We start from the raw sequence: 16,060 nt of genomic DNA, 5'->3' as shown, positions 1-16,060 counted from the left end.
TTAATTAGAGCCTCAAAGCTCTGGTCACGCAGGGTTCCCTAATCTTTCCTAATTTGCCCTTTAATCTAACAGGAACATACTGACCCTGAATTCTCTTTCTCTTTTAAAAGCCTCTCACTAGCCAAGCATCCACCTGCAAACAACCTCTCCCAATCAACCTTTACAAGTTCCCACCAACATCATCACATTACCTTGCCCCAGATTAGGACTTTTAACCTGCGGACCAGTCCTGTCTTTGTCCATAATTATTTTAAAACTAATGGAATTATGGAAACCATCTCCCACTCATGCTTGTAACCAACCATCACCTACCTACAAGTCTACTGTCTCAACACCTGGCACACCCCTAACCTGAGAAATCTACGATCATCCCCTAATCAAATGACAGAGGATGCTAATCAAATGACAGAGGATGGGGAGGAAGGGCTTTCCTCATGAATGGTTAATCTCTTGTATTACAGATTTTCCAAACACCAAGCGCATTTACAAAGCATTTGATTAGCATCTGTCTAATGCACCTCTGGCAGGCACCAACCAAATCCCAAGCCAAAACATCTAATTTTATATTACAGCATTGCACATTGCTAATTAATCTCTATTAAACCTTGTGCAATTGTTAAACTAAATTGATCAAAATTAGCACATTGTAAATCAGTATGACACATCAGTAGCAGCACCAGATAAATGAACACAACCCGATAGTAGAGGGAGTAAAAATATTCTATACAAAAGTGCAATTAAAGAACTTTTGATTCCCAAAAAACCTAGAATCAATTTTAGTTCTTTTAAAAAGCTTAAAAAGATCAAGCCCAAGTCCTATTTTCTTAGTTTAATTACGAGCATTTAGTGCATGACCCCCATTGTCCTTTACACTAGGTCACGTCCCTTCACGATGGAGGCAGATGCCATAAAATGGGTCAGCCTTTATTCATACAGCAGCTGCTGTTAGTACGAATAGATAGACTTCTGTTGTCTGCTTCCCCATGGGAGACAGGTTGACACACTGCACGTTTAATGATGGAGCAAAGGTCCCAAGATTTGTCAGCCCAATTTTATGCTGCAGTAGCTTGTCAAGATACACCAGTGTCTTTCATGCAAAATGATGCGTGTGTCAGAACATGAAACCAATTGTTCTACACAAAATAATTATAAAAACAACCAATGGATGGGTGAGAGGAAAGACAAGCAGAGTGACAGAGATAACTAGACCAAAACTGGTAGAGTATTTCATAAATCCACTGCCTAGTTAGGGAGACAATATTGTTATGTTGATAAGCGTTTGGAGTTTAATATATTTCAATTTTCTTAATTAAGATCTATGACCTTCAAACATATTCACCACTCAGAAATTAAATGGATATTTAGATGCAGTTGTATTTAACACAACTGAAAAATTAAGAGGCTCGTCCAAAAATTCCATGTACCTTGATGGAGAATGTGTTCAGGTTCTGAATGAATAGTTTGCAGCTTCCTTAACATTGTAATTAAAGAGAAATAATCTGAAATAATGTGAAAATGGACGGGATAAGTATGGCAAATGGACGGGATAAGTATGGCAAATGGACGGGATAAGTATGGCAAATGGACGGGATAAGTATGGCAAGGGAGAAAGCATAGAAGGGTTTAATACAGTGGAACCCCGTTACAACACGAGAGTTTGGGTTAAAATAAATTGCATCTCGATAAAAAGCAGGGTTGCACTAAATTGGTCTTTCAATAAATCATTGTAGCTACAGTTGAACGTAAAATTAAACCATTGGGTCTGAAGTAATCTCTAAGAGGAAGAACCAGTCAAGGTTCATCCAAGTTTTTGAGACTGGAAAGTTCTTGCATTTATTTTAGAATGCATATTAGATACTTGTATTTACATACAGGGGTTATGATATCAAAGCTAGCAAATGCATCAAGATATACAGTGCTCTCCATAATGTTTGGAACAAAGATACTTTTTTCCTTTATTTGCCCCTGTGCTCCACAGTTTTAAATTTGTAATCAAACTATTCACATATGCAGGTACTCCCTGACTTAAGATTGTAATTTGGACTGAAGGATCAGCCACATCTCAGAATGGACTCATGTCAGAATTGCAAATATTTGTTAAAAAATATAAAGAAATAATATAAAATTCATGCTGTTTATATTGTATTTGACAAACTATAACAGGGATACAGGACATGCAAAGCAGAAGTATTGATCGGCATCCCGAAGTCCATAGGCTGGGCGTGACCATCTTGATTCCTGCATGCATGTGCAGGACTTCAATTGGTACATGTGTGGAGGGTTTGCATATGCATGTTGGGTTTGGAGTTCAGTTGGCATATGCGGGAGTTAAGCACCCTAATGATATTGAATTTGTGCCCTTAACTCTCACGCATGTGCCAACTGAACTTAAATATGCAAAGACTTGCGCATGCACACAGGAATCTGGATAGCCATGCCCAGACTACAGACCCCGGGATGCCGACTAACAAGATAAGTACACACATTTTGGCTCATACATTCCCTGTATCCTTGTTATAGTTGTCAAATTCAACATAAACCATGTTAATTTTATATTTTTCTTTATTTTTCTTAAAGGAATTTTCAGTAATTTCTGCAGATAAAATGCATAGGTCGCAAGTCGGTGAGTACCTGTAATTAAAGTACACATTCCAGATTTTAAGGTTATTCGTATACATTTTGTTTAAGCCATGTAGAAATTACAGCACTTTATACATTGTCCCCTCATTTCAGGGCATCACAATATTTGGGACATTTGGCTTCAGAGGTTTGTGATACTGCCTCATTTCAGGAGGCAGGAATGAATGTCAATGACTACGGTCTGCAAAAATCTTCATGAACAGAAGTACAGAAGCTAAACTGCAAGATACAAACCTGGGCAAAGGTGGCATACTATGGATCTTGGGTTGTTACTTTACACATCCATACTTTGCACTTGCCATTGCTCTGATGCAGGTTAATCTTGGTGTCATCTGTCCACACAACCTTTTTCCAAAATTATGCAAGCTCTTAAATACTTATTGGCAAACCATAACCTGGTCACCCATTCTGTGTCTAACTTGTGCTTTGCATCTTGCAGTGTAGCCTCTATTTCTTTTCATGAAGTCTTCTGCAGACAGTGGTCATGGACACATCTATATCTGCCTTCTGAAGAGCATTTCTGATCTGTCAGACAGGCGCTTGAGGATTTTTCTTCATTATGATGAGAATTCTTCTGTCATCAGCAGTGAAGATCTTCCTTGGAATATTGGTCCCTTTGTGATTACTGAGCTCACCAATACGCTCTTTCTTCATAATGATGTTCCAAACTGTTGATTTTGGAAATCCTAAGGTTTGGGCAATATCTTCTTTTAATGGGTTTTTATTTCACCTGTGAAGCCAAATGTCCCAAACATTATGATGCCCTGAAATGAGGGGTGCATATATTAAAAAGTGCTGTAATTTCTACATGGTCAAACCAAAATGTATAGAAATAACTTTTAATAAAATCTGGAATGTGCACTTTAATTACACGTGAATTGTTTGATTACAAATTTATATTTGTGGAGCATAGGGACAAATAAAGGAAAAAGAGCAACTTTGACTCAAGCATTATAGAGGGCACTATAGAGTCCAGTAAGATAGGGAGAATGATAAATAGAATTTAATTCAGTTTGTGGAAGTGCATCCAGCCTAAACAAAGGCGATAGGAGGATAATGAGAGGCCAGAAAATACAGAGTAACTTCAGAATACATGTCAAAAATTTAAAAAAAATAAAAATTGACTGAACAAATGATCTTGCTTTACTAGGAAAGATGCACATCCACTAGAGAGAATATAGGGAAAATTCAAGAGGATGTTGACAGGACTGAAAAATTGTAACTGTTCAGAAAAAGGGGATAGGTTCGGTAAGTTTGTTTTAGAGTGCAGATAGGAGACAATCAAGTTATGATTATCTCCCATCAAGTAAATGTTAGAATGATTGCAGAAGGGAGGAATAAAAAGTTTTCATTCAGAATGTGGAATTCAACGTGTGCAAGAGTGGTTCATAGAAATTGTATTGATAAAGCATTTGGATGTGTTTATGAAGTGCCATAACTTGCAAGCCAATGAATTAAAAGTTAAAGTCAGGGTGGGTGAGGGTCAATTACTCTTACAACTGTCATCAACACAATGGGCTGGATGGCCTCCCTCTCTCATGTCAGACACAATTTCAATGGTTATCAAGGACATTTAATCAGGGGCTCAAGCTCCATTTCTTCCTTGGGGGAAAAAAATATTGCCAATTTTACCATTTTTAATTTGCTGGTCTTATAATGCATACAAATTCTAACTTACATGGCCTAATTCTGCTCCTATCTGTTAAGGTCTTGATTTTTTTTTTTAAGAAACATGGGAGGTATAGAGATTTACAAAATATATTTTGGTATATCCATAATTTTCAAAGCATCGAGATGCAGATTTTCCTTGCAGTATACAGAGACAAATAAAAACTGAACCGATTGGATGCATGTTTAAGTTTGTTTAATTTCTACAGTTAGATTTTGTACTGTTTAAAGATCACCAGTTGCATGTAGGCTGCACACATTTTTTTCTCTCACATGGTGCAGGCCATAGTCTGCAATGGACTTTTGGCAATGCATAGCTTTTCCCAATGCAAGTAATTTTCTCCATTGACTAGAACAGTGAACAGTTTTCACATCAGTAGGGCTCCATCACCACCTCCCTGCCTGCCAAGCGAGCTGTTTAACCTGAAAGATTATGAATTGATCCATCTTAAACATTCAAAATCATGCTGAAGTTGGTAAAAATGTGTCTTTGAAAAATAGACTGACCGACAAATTAAAGCATTTCAATGACAATCAAATCAAAGAGAAACCTTTATCCACTTTTCCAACTGGTTTTAATGGTCTCACAGAATGATTTGTGCCAGCTTAACTCACCTGACAGCCACAACCTGAGAACCAAAACAACCCCCATGTGAAATTCACCCGCAAAATCCAAATAAATGTAAGTTCCTTCTTACTTTTCTTAATAATTCTACATTACCCCTAAACAGATGTTGTGAGCTGGTCCAAAAGGAAAGCTGTTTAAATAAATTAAGGGTAACTTTGTCAGGTCAGTTCTTTGCAACTGCACAGCCATAGAACAAGCAGCTCTTCAAGCACCTGCTTGGTTTATAGGTGGAGCAAAGCCATAGATCAATATGGTCTAGTTTCTCCTGGCAATCATCCAAATGAGAACTGCACTCAGAATAATGTGAAAAATGTTTCATCCAAGCAGGTATGAATTTTTTTCAATAGAAATACCTAGACAGATTTAATAAGTGTTTAAATTTAACCAGACACCAACAATGTATTCTGAGAAATATTGAATTTTGTATGTGTCCTACTTTAAAAGGTGTGGATTTTACGAAAAGTATAAGGAAGGAAACAGGCACAGAAAAAGAGGAATGAAGGGCGAGAGTAAAGAGAAAATTGAGACTGTAATTTTATGCCAGGCTCACTATCTCGAACATTACTACAGCACTCTTTTCGAACACCATGTACCCTGAGAAAGAAAATGAATGTCACCCTGCTTGTTCATCTAATAGCTACCAATAGCTTTTAGAGGCAAACTGATGATACAACAGCAATTGAGAAACTGAAAAAAAAGTTTTCAATGGTTATATAGTTATGGTTAAACGGTGTCCATTTCTTTTTGATCAGCAATAATAACGATCTTCAATGGTTATATGGTAATATAGTTATGGTTAAACGGTGTCCAATTCTTTTTGATCAGCAATAATCACGATCTTCAATGGTTATATGGTTATATAGTTATGGTTAAACGGTGTCCAATTCTTTTTGATCAGCAATAATCACAATCTTCAATGGTTATATAGTTATGGTTAAAAGGTGTCCAATTCTTTTTGATCAGCAATAATCACGATCTTCAATGGTTATATGGTTATATAGTTATGGTTAAAAGGTGTCCAATTCTTTTTGATCAGCAATAATCATGATCTTCAATGGTTATATGGTTATATAGTTATGGTTAAACGGTGTCCAATTCTTTTTGATCAGCAATAATCACGATCTTTTAATTTTCAATCTCCAGTTGTGATGCAATTTTGTAACAGATGGATTAACTCATCTTTGTCCAAAGACGTCATTGGTCTTTGCAAGTCCCAAGCCTTACAGCGGCATGTCTATTTATCATTCGAGAGTGTCCAGGAAAACTATGAAAATCAACATGGTATCTTGAGCAATTACATAAATTGGTAAAAAAGGAATATGAATTTCCCAAATTCTCTCATGTATATTAAAAAAATTGAGGACACCCTCAATGAGTCATATAAACAAAATGCTGGAGAAGCTCAGCAAGTCAAACAGTGTCCTTTATGTAGCAAGGGTAAAGATACAGAATCGACGCTTCAGGTTTTACCCCTTCATCAAGGTATGAGAAAAGGTGCCCCGACAAAAGGTGGGGGGGGGGGGTTGAGGGAAGGGGGTGGCAAAGGCAGGAGATGTCAAGTACAGAAAGGAGGGAGGGCACAACAGCAATGAGGGAGAGGAGGGATGGCTGGGTGGGTGAGGGGGAAGGGAGGGAGAACTGGAAAGACAGGAAAGGGAGAGGGGGAAGAGAAGCAAGCAGGTTTAATAGAAAGCAGAAAAGTCAATGTTAATGCCATCTGGTTGGAAAATAAGGTGTTGTTCCTCCAATTTGTGGGTGGTTTGTGTGGGATAGTACACAAGGCTTTGGACAGACATTTGGGTGTGGGAGTGTGACTCGGAATTGAGATGGTTGGCTAGTGGGAGGTCACTGTTGCGGATAGTGAGGGGGTGCTCAGCAAGTCAATTTTCCCCCCACCCCAAACGTAATAGAAACATTTGAATTTTGTACATTAATTTTTGATTGCTAATATATTGTAAGGAGGGGGTGAAGTATAAATCAGATGTACCAGTACTTGCATGTATCAAAATAGCATGCAAGGCTCATTTAATAAAAATTGTGGGTGATTGACAATCTGGATACAATTCTCTAGTCAAAAAATAGAGAATAGTCTCTCAAGAACAACCTTGCAGTCCGACCACATTTGACAGGCCATTTGAAAATACATACCGTACTAGCCACAAATGTCCATGCAGTAAACATTTTAGAAAGTACACAAGAGTGAAATTTCTTATACATGGAGTCTTTGCAAAGATTGAAGATTTTGAATTACTCTCAAGTACATACAGCAAATTATCCTAAAATAGCAATGCACAAACTTATACACATAAAAGTTAGCAAATAAGATGGGTATACACACTGTAAGAGGCAGACTGGGAAGCCCACGTACCCCGATGATGCCATTCAACTCTGCCATGGTCACTTGCTTTGCACGTTCCACGGCCTGTGCCACCTGTTGTTGATGCTTGTTCACAGAAAGAAGATTGTGTTAAATCACTAACCTTAAGTAAATCCTGCTGCATTTTAAAAAAACAAATATAATTGTTTCATTTATCACATTTCAGAAGTAGACCAAATTCAAACTGCATAGACCAAAACACTTTTGAGAAACCCTTACTAAAGCTCCAGAATGCACACTAGTAAAAAGGACTACATAAAAAAGTGCTTCTCCTATATACACCTGCCTCAATTATGTCAATTTATCTGAACCAGAATGTCCTCAATCATTTACTGCACCTACCTACAAACTTCCTGCAAGAATCATAGAATAGGGATTAGGAAATATTTCCTTCACCATAGGGTGGAAAATCTGTGGAACTTGTTTTCACAAAGAGCTGTTGAGGCAAAGTCATTGGGTATATTTAAAGTGGAGTTGATCGGTTCCTGATGAGTAAGAGTTATGGGAGAAGCCAAGAGAATGGGGTGGACAGGTAAAATACACAGCCATGATTCGAACCGCAGAGCAGACTCCAAGGGGCAAATGGCTTAATTCTGTTCCTACATGCTATTGCCTTAACAGCTAAAAACTCTTTTCCACCATTTCGAAAGAGTTTACAACATTTTAATTCAAACCCAGTTGAAATATGCTCATTCCAAATAGATTTGGAATCACTCTTCCAAATCTTCCCCTTTCCCATTATTGGTACCACACCAAAGACTGGATGTACAAATGAGGCACACAGGAAGTAGAGAGAGGGAGATAGAGAGAGAGAAAGGAAATAAGAAGGCCATTTACAATAAACATCACAATCTTACAAGTATATTTATGGACAACCCAAACATTTCTCAACAATAATTCCTTTCTGGGGATGAGGATTCATGAAGTGAAGAAACATAGCAATAATTCAATGAAAATAAAAACATGAAATAGAAATTTCATCATCCAGCAAGCCACGCCTGTGCTCTTCAAGCTCAGTCCAACATTCTTGCTTTTCATCCATAACCCAAGTTCCTCATCCACAAGTACCTGTCTACTTATTCCTTAATTATTCACGCAATCAAATTTCACCACCATTTCTAGTACATCAATTTAAACAGCCTAGCACTCAGTGAAAAACTCTCTAGATCCTTTACCAATGATTAGGAATCTACAACTTTAAAGTTATTGACTCACTTGCCAAAGGGAGCAAGTATCCATATACATATCTACCTATTAAATGCAACAACTCAAATAATTTCCTGGTTAACTAACTGATGGCAGACCATGTTGAGATCCTGATTCACCCCCTCTGCACTCTTTCTAATATTTGGACAACAAATGGAGAAAATGCAAGCAAAACCAATACAATCACTTAGTATTAAAATCTACAACACTTTTCATTGTATTCAACTAACCTATTATAGTACAAACACTGCAATATATCAGAACTGTTGAAAAACATGCTTCCCCAAAATAGTAACAGATGCTGACATTCATCAGTGCTGATAACGATGCAATTTACAAATACAAAGCTTAATTGCATTTCGACAACTGAACAGTTCAACGAGTTCACTTACTTCCTGAGACAGAAAGGGAATCACTTGTGCACAAATCGTATTCAATCTTTTCGCTATTTCTGTCTAAAAAAACATACGACAATTGATTAATGGGAAAATGAAAATCTCAACATTCAAAAGGTCAAAATCTTTAGTGAATAAATGTTACATTACAAGAAAATGAATGCATCAAACTTTCATGTTTTAATGTGAAACTGCACTTGAGAAAACATTCCCAGTGTCATCAAAATTAGCAAATTAATAATGAATGCACTTTTAAGTTTTTTTTCTTAAAGATAAAAACTTCAACTTAACACTTTCAAATGACCTGTTTATGTGAACAGCTATGCTGCATTAGCAGTTTCAATCATTTCAAAATATAATCATTCTGGGAAACATGACATTGGCTCTTTACTGATCATTCTTTAAATCAAACATGCAACCAGCCGTGAGCAAAATACTCAAAATGTGTAGACCTAAAGAATGCTACCATTTTGATCAGTCCTTCCTTTGACTAAATCTCTGCTGTTTTGGCTATCTATCTGATGTGCAGATTGCTCCATAATAAAAACACAATCCACGGACTACTAATCATGCCTTTTTGTTTCCCTTTCAAACTACAATCTGAGATGCGTGACAGCATCTACAAGTTAGGTCAATTTGCACTGAGCTTCTTAATCCAAAGCAGACAGCAATAACGCAAGAAACTGCATCCAGAACCACCCCCACCTTGAATTGTACTAACAAATGTGAGAAATAAATAATTTCCATTTCCAGAGTTTTGAGAGGCTGAATCAGAGCAGTCTTTCTAATTAGAATTAGAGCAGTCTCACATGGAAAGTGACGACAGTTAAGCATCGCTCCCTCTACCCTCCATATCGGAGGATCAGCCATGGCGATGTGTGCAAGATCTTGCACAAAGACTTAAACCCACAAGAGCAAATGACTGAGCCACTACTATTTTTAATTAAACATTTCCCATTTGAAAAAAAAGTGCAAAAAGTCACCATTAAACATTTACAGAAATCATTTCAGATTAATGAACTTGTATCCTCGTGTAGGAATTTAAGTATCTAAAATGCCGAGAACTATTTTGTTCTCTCAGAACTCAATTAATCTGTATATTTGTAGCATTTTCAAAAGTTGCCTACATTTTCCAATATTGTTCATTGGGATTAATGCTACAAATACAGAAAGTTCAACACTGGTTGACATTAACAGATATTTTGAAAAGCAAGAACATAACTACCAGAAATATGCTAACTATACTCATCTCTAATGTAAGCAGAGACAAATCAAAATCAAAAATAAAGAGATAGCTCCATTAATGAGCTCATCCTTTTCTGATCTGGGCTGATGACTCCATGGGCCACAATGTACCCCACGATGGCGAGGCGGGTGGTGCTGAACACACACTCTGGTTGTAAGTGAGGTTCAGCTCCCCGGCCATCTGGAGGAATTTCTCCAGGTTAGCATCTTGGTCCTGCTGGTCACGGCCGCAGATAGTGATATTATCCAGATACGGGAACGTCGCCTTCAGCTTGTGCTGGTCTACCATGTGATCCATCTCCCACTGGAAGATGGAGACCCCATTTGTGACCCCAAAGGAAACTTGGCAGAACTGGTACAGGCACCCGTCTGCCTCGATGGCAGTGTAGGGCTTGTCCTTCGGGTGGATGGGGATTTGGTGATATGCCAACTTCAGGTCAATCGTGGAGAAAACCTGATAGTGGGCTATCTCGTTGATCATGTCGACAATCCTCGGCAGTGGGTAGGCGTCCAGTTGGGTGTACCGGTTAATGGTCTGGCTGTAATCCACGAAGATCCTCAGCTTACTTCCCCCTTTGACCACCATGACTTGGGCTCTCCAAGGGCTGTTACTGGGCTCTATGGCCCCTTCCGCCAGGAATCGCCGCCCCTCCGCCTTGAAGAAGTCTCTGTCTGCAGTGCAATAGCACCTACTTCTGGCGGCGATCGGCTTGCAGCCTAGCGTAAGATGTGGGAAGTGCGCCGGTGGAGTGATGCGTAGTGTGGAGCGGCCGCAGGTTGTCCAGGGCAGGTAGATTGGCGTGCTGTGTAACGTGAGTGAAGGCAAGGGTGACACTCTGCAGGTGGCACTGGAAACCCAGGCTCAGGAGGACTGGGGCGCAGAGTTTAGGCATGACCAGGAGCCTGAACCCTGTGTATTCCTCCCCTCCCACAGTTATATCGGCCGAACAGTGCCCAAGGGTACCAACAGTCTTATCCTTGTCGGCTGAGGGCGATAGAGCGGGTGGTGGGGTGGACTTTTAATCTCGGGGAGTGGGCCATGCTCGGGTGAATGAAGCTCTCTGTGCTGCCACTGTCGAACAGGCACTTTGTTACCTGCCCATTGACTTGCACATCCATCATAGAGCGCCTGAGGTTGTGAGGATGTCCCTGGTCAGAGTGGTGGAAGCCAGGACTGTCTCGGTGTCAGAGTCGCCGCTCGCCGGTTGTGCATGACAATTTATGGTATCCGGAGGCCAGTTGTGCATGGGCAACCTGGTCATCACCTGTGCTGACCACATCAACGTCGGTTGTGGGGTGCAGCGTGCAGCAGACGATGGCATCCGGAGGCGTGGGGAGCATCTGTAGGGTGGCCTAGTCATTGCCTGTGTTGACCACAACATTCTCATCATCGTCGGGGGCCCTCCGTGTCGGCTGCTGCCTGAGCCAAGATGGTGGCAGCACGTGGGCGCCCGCTGCATGGCTGGTCTTCTTCCCCTGCCGTGTTCATTGCGCCGGGGTCTGTGATGTTGTCGTGGCAGGCGGCAGTGATGTCATTATGTCAGCCGGAAGTGATGTCGCTGTAGTTCTCGGCGAGCGGCACTGGCGGGGGGGGAGAAACTGGTCCAGGTGCTTGGGGTACACACTGCAATCGTCACTGGTAGAACCAGATACTGCACCATCAGAGTCGGGAAAGCGGAAGTTGTAGCAGGGACAATGGCGCTGTCCGGCACGTGTATGTGGAGGGGTCCACATGTGAGGTGGTGAGGTCATAGAGGGCCGCTGGGCTGCCAGCTGGTTTTGAGAGGCACACTTTTTCAGTGGCCTTTCTTGCCGCATCGGGAACAGTACTGGTTCCTAGCTGGGCAGTTTTGGCGCGATCATCAGTCTGACCAACAACAGGACCCACAGTACTTACAGGGGTGCCGGGCGCATGCCGCAGCAATGTTCTCCTCCCCAGCTCGGTCTGGGGCTGCAGCTGCAGTATGGGAGGGCCATGAGGGAGCCTGGGGGAAACCTGGAATCGAAGGCTTCAATGTGCAGGGCTGCAGCTTCCAGGGTTCGGACCACTTCCATTGTCTTGGTCAGGGCGTAGATATTATCTTCCAGCAGCTTCTGCCAGATGGCCCTCGAGCATAGCCCTTGAACGAAGGTGTCCTGGATCAGCCTCTTGACCTCCTCTGAACCTACCCCAGGTTCAGCCAGATACGGTTGGGCCAACTCTCGCAGGTGTCCCAGATAAGACTCAGCCATCTCCCCGGGTTGCTGGGCTCGGGTGTTGCAGAGATACCTTGCACAGACCGCATGGGGGGGGGGGGGGGGGGGGGGGAATTGTACAAGTTCTCGAGAGTGTCCATTGCACTCTTGTACACGGAGCAGCCTTTGATTGCCTGGAAGGTGTAGGGACCCAGCTTTGACCGATCTGAGTCCAGGATACCATCTGCGTGTGCCTCGATGATTGCCTCAAATGCGTGCCACCAGATCTCGAAGCATGTCTGGGCTTCCAGGTGGCATGGGTCAACTTCAAGGCTCCTTGCGCTCAGGAGTTTTTCCATGGCAGTGGTGGGAAAATGTGGATTAAATTGTGGTGCGCTGTTAGCCAGAATCAGATACACACAAGGTAAACGCTGTACAACAGGCTTTAATCCACAAAGACTTCCACAGAGCCAGGCTGTCTGTAGCTGCAGTAACTCTGAGCGAGGCTTCGGGAGTCCGGTGCAGGCTTATATCCCAGAGGGTGATTGACACCTTACCAGGTGGGGCTTGATCCATTCAGGCCGACTGATTGACAGCCGTCCAGGTGTTGGCCTGTCCCCTTACACTCCTGCAGGTACAGTCAGTGGTGTTACAAAATGGACGTAAAGTATATTCAAGATTTTAAAAATACAGAATGGTATCTCGTTACAAATTGCAACTGCAGCAGCTCCAGTAGCACAATTTTTTTTGGACAGATCATGACTGATTTGTGGATTTAATTCAGCTAACCTACCCATTTCACATAGCCCTTAATTTTCTTGTTCTACAACACGTCTTAAGTGGTCCCAACTTATATTCATCTTAAATCTACATTCCAGAATCAAGAAGCAATATTTTTCTAGTTCCAGTCTCAACAAAAGCCACCTTCCTGCATCTATCTCCACCTACCCTTTTCACGATTATATAGGTTTCTATACGACTCTTCTAACCTCCAGTGACTATCGTCCAAAGTCACTTAATCTCTTCACACGTGCTAACACAATCATTGCCAGAATTAAACTGCTGAATCACTTCTGCACCATCTCCAATACCAGTCCAGTATCTCCTTTTCTCAAGTATTGAGACCAGAGTGAGATGCAATACTACAGGTGTGGCCTCATCAGTAACCTGTTCAGTTGCAGCAGAACCTCCCTGCCCTTAAATTCAATCCTTCTTACAATGAAGACCATCATGTCATTTGCCCTCATTTAATCGAAAAAGAACATCAGAGGTTAAAAAGGGACTGGGTAGAGTATGTTGCAGCTTCTTCATTTAATTCAAAGGCAAAAGGAGTAGCAATTTCAACATGCAAGAATCTCCCAATTAAAATACAAAATGTAATTACAGACCCTGCAGATACATCAAGATACAATTTCATTTTTTTTCTCAGCGTATTGGACATATACATCTTACACCCACACAGAATGCAGATGATAAATTTATACATGAAACTTTTTTGAATTTGGCAATTGCTAATAGGAGAAGACTTTAATTTTTGTTTAGATTCCATTTTAGATAGGTCAACAAGAGCTGTAGTAAGGAGAAAAGCAGCCAAAGCAACCTTGTCATTGATTAAAGATTTAAATTTGGTAGATGCCTGGAGAAAATTCCACCCAAGAAAAAGAGACTATTCTTTTTTTATTCGAGCATACATGGCTCTTACTAAAATGGATTTATTTTTACTATCTGCAGAACTTCAAGGTAGAAATCAGCAAGCAAAGTATAAGGTAAGAATTTTACCTGACCATTCTCCCTTGTTGTTGGCAATAACAATGATAGACAGAGAAGAATCAGTTTATAGATGGAGATTTAACTATGTTATTAAAAAGGAAAGATTTCTGTGAAGGTATCAGAAGAAAAATAATCTTTTTTGAAACTAATTCCAACTCTGTTTAAATAAAATTACTTTATGGTACACGATACGAGGCCAAAAATAAGTTATACCTCTAAAATTAAGAAAGATTATATAAAGAATTAGAACAATTGGAGATAGAGATAACGAATTTAGAAAAGATTGATAGAGGCAAGTAAGAATAAACAAAGATCTCTCATAAATAAAAAGCTTCAATATAATACGTTATAAATATACAAAACAGAGAGAGCAATAATGAGAACTAAACAGAAATATTATGAATTAGGTGAAAGAGTGCATAAGGTTCTTGCATAGCAATTAAAGACAGAACAAGCTTTGAGAACGATTATTGCAACTAAGAATGATTCAAATTTAATTTCTTAAAAACCTCAAGAAATTAATGATAATTTTAAAACAATTTTACTTAAAGTTGCATCTTGTGAAGATGGCAATAAAACAGATATTTTTTTATCTCAAATTAATTTATCCAAATTAAATTTGAATGAAGTAAGAGTTGGCTCCTCCTTTCACATAAATAGAGGTTAGAGAGGCACTGAGTTTTTAACAAAGCAACAAGTCGCTGAGAGAGAATGGTTTCCCGTCTGAATTTTATAAAGCATTTAAAGATTTATTAATTCCTGCATTTTTTGAAGTATTAAATCAGGCTGAAATACATACTTTACTAGAATCCTTTATGACATCAATAATAACAGTGATTCCAAAAAAGAAGAGGTCCTTCAAAGCCACCTTCATATAGACCTATATCTTTGTTAAATCCTGATTATAAAATATTAGCAAATAGGTTGGCAAAATATTTACCGAAGTTAATAAATATGGATCAAGCTGGATTTGTTAAAAGTCAGCAGATAATGTGACCCGATTGATGAGTATAATATACTTGTCATAGAAAAGAAGAGCTATCAATGTAGCAGTGGCATTAGATGGAGAAAAAAAACATTTGATAGATTGGAATGGGATGTTTTATTTAAAGTACTTAGTGCTTAAAATTTTAGATTGAGACAAACATTTATTAACTGGATTACAGCCCTGTACAATAGACCAAAACCTTAGGTGGTAACAAATAGATGTAAAGTATATTCAAGATTAAAAGAATACAGAATGGTATCTGGTTACAAAATAAACCAAGATAAAAGTGGGATTATGTCTCTTACTGTGGCTGATTATACACAGCATAAAAGGGACACTCAATTTAAATGGCCAGTCAATGAAATAAAATATTTATGGATACAAATATATAATAATTTTTTAAACATGTAAATTGAAATATAAACCCTTAAGAAAATTGTGAAGATTTTAAAAAATGAATAGAATTACCTACAACTTTATTGGGAAGAGTTAATTGTATAAAAATGAATATTTTTTCTAGGTTACAATATTTTTTCCCCCAAACACTGCCTATATTTATTGCACAGAATTTTTTTCAGGACTGAATAAATATGCAAGAAAGTTTCTTTGAAAATGCAAAATATTGAGAAACTTGTTAGAAAAATTAACGTAAATTTAAATTGGGAGATTTATAACTTGAACATTTTTTTAATTATTTTAAAGCAGCACAAATGAGATTTCTCTGTTCCTTCTTTGAAGAGGGAGAGAAACCAGAGAGGACTAAGATGGAGATGGATAAAATAGGGGAAACAATGCCTGAAGATTTTATATCTACAAAAAGGATGAGATTAATAACTGAAGACCGATACTCCATCATTGAAACATTTGATTAAAGTATGGAATATGGTAAATGTTGAAATGGGAATGAGGAATTATGAGATGCCTAAAATGCCATTGATTTAAAATAGACTTATTCCTTTTACAATGAA

At 39.3% G+C, this 16,060-nt stretch overlaps 1 protein-coding gene across 6 annotated transcripts in view; it reads right to left on the bottom strand.

Moving 5' to 3' along the window:
• Nucleotides 1-16,060, bottom strand: part of LOC138759741 (transducin-like enhancer protein 1) — a 149,071-nt gene that overhangs the window by 94,739 nt on the left and 38,272 nt on the right. For 2 of the 6 annotated variants that reach the window (XM_069930352.1, XM_069930370.1), the window contains exons 6-7: nt 8,912-8,974; nt 7,275-7,379 (exon numbers count right to left, since the gene is read on the bottom strand). The exons of 1 other annotated variant lie outside the window; for it this stretch is intronic. In XM_069930352.1, coding sequence (XP_069786453.1) covers nt 7,275-7,379; nt 8,912-8,974 — 168 coding nt within the window. The remainder of the gene's footprint in view (nt 1-7,274; nt 7,380-8,911; nt 8,975-16,060) is intronic. 3 more of the 6 variants (XM_069930353.1, XM_069930355.1, XM_069930363.1) reach the window with 3 other exon arrangements.

This window comes from Narcine bancroftii, chromosome 1 (genome assembly GCF_036971445.1).
Source record: "Narcine bancroftii isolate sNarBan1 chromosome 1, sNarBan1.hap1, whole genome shotgun sequence".
Taxonomy (NCBI): Eukaryota; Metazoa; Chordata; class Chondrichthyes; order Torpediniformes; family Narcinidae; genus Narcine; species Narcine bancroftii.
This window is presented reverse-complemented; position numbering and strand designations above follow the sequence as displayed.